The following is a 5,235-nucleotide window of genomic DNA, read 5'->3' as shown; positions in this document are numbered from 1 at the left end:
AATACTATCAGTTCAAAAACAAAAAAAAAAAAACTGCAGTTGCTATACTCTGGAATATACTCCAATATGCTGTTTCGAGATCTCAATATCCATGGTCCATACACAGGAAATTACCTAAAAATTTGGCGATATCTGAATCTCATTCACTAGCGGAAGTGGAGGAAACAATGGAACAGCTGAACCGTCTCGCTGTCACCCAAAATTGGCGATAGATATAATTCATCAAGGGTAAGTTTGTCATTCCGTAAGCCCTGACTTTTCCAAACCCCGTTCTTCCCCTGCCACGAGGCTATAAATACGCATGCATCCTTCCCTAACTCCTCCACACTACAAAGCTCTAGCTAGCTCACCACACGTCGTAGACAACTAGCAGATAGCATTCATGGCGTCCGGAGCTACTTCTTCCTCAGTCCTCAGCCTGCTCCTGCTCGCTGCCTTTGCGGCCAGCGCAAGAGCGGCCACATTCACGATCACCAACAACTGCGGCTCGACGGTGTGGCCGGCGGCCACGCCCGTGGGCGGCGGCACGCAGCTGAACCCTGGGCAGTCGTGGACCGTGGACGTGCCGGCGGGGACCCAGTCCGGCAGGGTGTGGGGCCGCACGGGATGCTCCTTCAACGGCGGCAGCGGGAGCTGCCAGACAGGCGACTGCGGCGGCGCGCTCTCCTGCACGCTGTCCGGGCAGCCTCCCATGACGCTGGCCGAGTTCACCATCGGCGGCAGCCAGGACTTCTACGACATCTCGGTGATCGACGGCTACAACCTCGCCATGCGATTCTCCTGCAGCACCGGCGTGACGCTCAACTGCGGCAGCTCCAGCTGCCCTGACGCCTACCTGTTTCCCAGCGACAACACCAAGACCCATGCCTGCAACGGCAACAGCAACTACCAGGTGACCTTCTGCCCATGATCGCCGACCGATCATGAGGCCGCCGGCCGGTGCTCCAACCATGCGTAGTGCTCCATGCACCGTATTGCGTATACGTATGTCTGTCCGATCCTACCTAGTGGAGAATTATAACGAATAAAAGTAGATGAATAAGACTATGTCGAGAAAAGTCGTCCACACGTGCATTGATGTTCACGCATATGCATCTTTGATTTGTACTCTCAAAACATGGATGATGTATGTGTCTCATCAGTTATCAAGTAGCTAGGACTATGTATTTGTTAATCGATACGAGTGACATTTATGTATTGCGGTCATTTTTGTTGTAGCCTTTATTTTGTCACATCTGTCTTACACTACACACGCCTGAAATCGAACGCTCTCCTCGTATGCTCTGTTTGTTTAGAAAGGGGCATGGAGGAAGTAGGCTGGTTAGGTAGAGGAGGTGGGAGCGACGCGGAGAGGCGAGGAGGTGGGGCCACCACTAGCCATGGGTGAAGGAGGATGTTGGTTGGACCAGGAAGAAGTGGAGGGGGGGGGGGGGGGGGGGGGGGGGTGGTGTGAAGACATTGGTGTAGCTTCGCCGTTACCACAACGAGGGGCTTGGCCACCCGGGATGTCACCACGGACCGAGGTTACTCGGCAGTAGGAAGGGCACATGTGAACTGTGCCAGACAGATATTGAGCAACAACGGTACAAGATCAACACAAAGCATCCTTTCCAAATCTAATGGTACTAATGTGTTACCTGAAAAAAAATCAGAATTGCTAATGCTCAACCGGTTGTTTTGGAGCTTCAAAACAACAGGATTTGAGACCGTGGGATCCGACCTCATTCACCTCCGAGCTGTCCGATCTCAGCGACACGGCCCAGTGGGGTACCGTGACGGCTGCTCGTGCGGCAAGAAGATCCCGCCGCCGCCGCCCCAGCCCCGCCCGCGTACATCGGTAGCGCCAACGACGTGGGCGCGAGGGTCACCCCAGGCCGGCCTCTGCCGTCGCTCCCTCCGGCGCCATGCCCTCGCGGGCGTCCCCAGTGCGTGGGCGCGGGCATCGCCTCCTTCTGGGCAATTGTTGGTGGATTTTGTCTTTTTTTGTTTGAAATTTCTGGAGAATTTGTGAATAATTTGACATATATTTCTCTGATGTCTGGAATCCATATTAATAATTTGTAATTTTTTTTGAAAAAAAAATTGGCATATATTTGTGTTATTCCTAAATTACATCACTTTGTCCAATAAATTTTACTGAATAAATCATTATAAATATAGTAATAAGGCAGTGTAAATTTAGTTATAAGACATTGTAAGTGCATGTGAAAAAATTGGTTGTTGAGAACACTACTGGAAACTCGAATACTTCTGTGGGTGTTGCATTTTTCTGTGTGTGTTTCTCTATACACACAGAAAAATTCGTCATTTTTCTGTGCGTTTCAAAAATCCCGACAGAAATATTCGAAAACTCACAGAAAAATTACGTGATTTTTCTGTGCGTGTCAATACACACAGAAAAATTGACATTACTCTGTCAGTTCGTTGAAAACGCACAGAAAAAATACATACACGCACACGAAAATTCTACCGGATAAACCAGCCCCTGCGCCGCTCCGAGCACCCCGCCCTTTTCTCTTCCGCAGCGCCCCTCCCCTCCCGGCCCCAGCGCCCCTCCTCTCCCTTCTTCCCCGCGGGCGCCCGGCCCTAGCGCCCCTCCTCCCCCGCAGGCGCCCCCCCTTCTTCTTCCCCGGCGAGCGGCCGCTCCTCCCCTCCCCCTTCTTCACCCGGCCGGATCCGGCCCTCCCTCTCCAAGATCCGGTCGGTGGTTGCGGTGGTGGTGGTGGTGGTGGCCGGTGGCGGGGCGTGGTGGCGGCGGCGGCCCTCCCCTCCCCCTTCTTCTCCCTCGCCGGTGCCCCTCCCCTCTCCCTTCTTCTTCCCCGGCGGGTGCCCCTCCCCTCCCCCATCTTCACCCGGCCGGATCTGGCCCTCCCTCTCCCAGATCTGGCCGGTGGCTGCGGTGGTGGTGGCGGCGGCCCTCCCCTCCCCCTTCTTCTCCCCCGCCAGCGCCCCTCCCCTCTCCCTTCTTCTTCCCCGGCGGGTGCCCCTCCCCTCCCCCATCTTCACCCGACCGGATCTGGCCCTCCCTCTCCCGGATCCGGCCGGTGGCTGCGGTGGTGGTGATGGTGGCCGGCGGCGGGGCGTGGTGGTGGCGGCGGCCCTCCCCTCCCGCTTCTTCTCCCCCGCCGGCGCCCCTCCCCTCTCCCTTCTTCTTCCCCGGCGGGTGCCCCTCCCCTCCCCCATCTTCACCCGGCCGGATCTGGCCCTCCCTCTCCCGGATCCGGCCGGTGGCTACGGTGGTGGTGGTGGTGGCCGGCGGCGGGGCGTGGTGGTGGCGGCCCTCCCCTCCCCCTTCTTCTCCCCCGCCGGCCCCCCTCCCCTCTCCCTTCTTCTTCCCCGGCGGGTGCCCCTCCCCTCCCCCATCTTCACCCGGCCGGATCTGGCCCTCCCTCTCCCAGATCTGGCCGGTGGCTGCGGTGGTGGTGGTGGTGGCCGGCGGCGGGGCGTGGTGGTGGCGGCGGCCCTCCTCTCCCGGATCCTGGGAAGCTGTTCTTGACTCCAACGAACGGACGGTTGTCGATTTCCTAGTTGTTGATTTTCTTTACTAGAACTGTGGATATTGTTTGCTGCTCTTGCTTTAGCTGATGGTGTCCTATCTATTTGCATTCTCTAAGCTTTGTAGAATATATTTGAACCAGAGATGCTTAGGTAAGAAGTAAGAAATACACTGCCCAATACCCATGAATCAAAACATTTTTGTTCTGGAATTGTTGCAATCACTTGCTCTTGTAAACCAAATTATGCAGATTGATATTAACTTTTAATCAGATGTATGCCAAGCTGCTAGCTATCTGTATGTGCAGATATTTTTTGTCTATTGAACTCCTAAAGTGAAAAATGACTAAACTTGCTAGAGATGGAACACAAAATTAACTAATCTAGGATTGTCTATAAGTAGTCTTGGGCAATGATAGAGCTCTGAAAATTTTCTAGTAACTACTTGATAAAGGTGCAGTCGGTTTGTTGAGAAGTTGTCCAGCTTTTTATTTAGATGACTCTAATCTGCGATGATGTTTTAACTTGTTTGTTTTGTTACCCTGGTTGCTTTTCAGGTGAGATGCTATGAAAACAGTATCTGGAGCTGAGATGATATGAAACCCCAATCTCGTGCCGCGCTGCTCTCCCCTTCCCTAACTATGCCTTGTGACTTTTTTTGTTTTGTACTACTCTTGAGTGGCTGTGATGAATCAAGTTTCCATTAGAGAACTTCTGCACTTTAGCACCTTATGAGCTGGTACTTGGGATATTTTGTTATGTTTGCTGCTTAACTAGGATGGCTTGTACCAGTACAAGCAACCAGTTCTGTGGCCAGTTCAATTCCCATTAGAGAGAGAGAATTAAATTAATTTCCAGGTGAAATTAAGTTGCAGTTGTCATGCTGATAATGGGTAAATCTGAGCCATTTCTCGAGTTCTTTTGCTCTTGTTCTTTTGCTCCAGGTGAAATATATGTAGTTCTTGTGCTTTTGTGCTCCGATTGATGCTAAAAGTTAGGACTTGAATGTTTGTTCAGATTGGATCAGGTTTGGCTCCTCTTTCTTGTGTGACAATTTGACTGTCGCCACCTATACATGTGTGCATGACCAACTTTGGGTCTGTTAGTAGGGTATCGGGGGCTTGGGTCTGTCAGTTAACCTTGTCCATGAGATAAGTATGTATGCAACACCAAAATTTCTGAAATCTGAATCGATGATGTGGTCTAGCAATGCACTTATAAGGTTTGCCATACTTGATTGTTCAAATAAGAGCTGGAGATTCCTGCTGAGCAGGTTGCAGTTTTGAACATCTTTGTAACCGGTAGAAACAACAGAATATTATGGGTTCAACTTCTAGAAGAATGTTCTTCTCCTCTATTGTTAGTTCAAACTGTTGTTCCCAACTTGAGTTCATTGTTGTGCCATTTCTTCTCCTCTACTGATCACTCTTGTAGTGAACTACTGTAACTCTCTTTTCATTTCTTGAGAATGAAATGTACATCCTATTTAATTAGACGTGTGTCTATGTTAAGAAGAGTCCATGTTTTCTGTGTAATATATATGCACTTGTCTGTATGCTTATGAGTTGCTACACTGTGCCAAATGGGTTTCGAGTATAATCTTATAAGCTAGAATTGTTCTTATGTCATTCTATTGCACTTGTCTGTATCGGATAAGAACCTTTCTGTTGCTTTTGTATTATTCTTATGTCATTCTATTGCTTTTGTACTTTTATCAATGGGATGTCTATGATTGCTAAA

General features: G+C 50.7%; 1 protein-coding gene across 1 annotated transcript; it reads left to right on the top strand.

Moving 5' to 3' along the window:
- The first annotated feature begins 329 nt into the window (after window positions 1-329).
- LOC136505272 (thaumatin-like protein) lies at window positions 330-1,206 on the top strand. Its single transcript, XM_066500421.1, has one exon. It carries the CDS (start codon window positions 383-385, stop codon window positions 908-910), a length of 528 nt encoding a protein of 175 aa, XP_066356518.1. The 5' UTR covers window positions 330-382; the 3' UTR covers window positions 911-1,206.
- Window positions 1,207-5,235: the final 4,029 nt, after the last annotated feature.

The sequence above is a fragment of the Miscanthus floridulus genome, chromosome 14 (genome assembly GCF_019320115.1).
Source record: "Miscanthus floridulus cultivar M001 chromosome 14, ASM1932011v1, whole genome shotgun sequence".
In the NCBI taxonomy this organism is placed as follows: domain Eukaryota; kingdom Viridiplantae; phylum Streptophyta; class Magnoliopsida; order Poales; family Poaceae; genus Miscanthus; species Miscanthus floridulus.
Note: the sequence above shows the minus strand (reverse complement) of the source record. Positions and strands in the feature narration are given on the sequence as shown.

What these genes read in the sequence shown, in the direction of transcription:
- LOC136505272 (XM_066500421.1), top strand. Translation starts at nt 383, where the DNA reads ATGGCGTCCGGAGCTACTTCTTCCTCAGTCCTCAGCCTGCTCCTGCTC.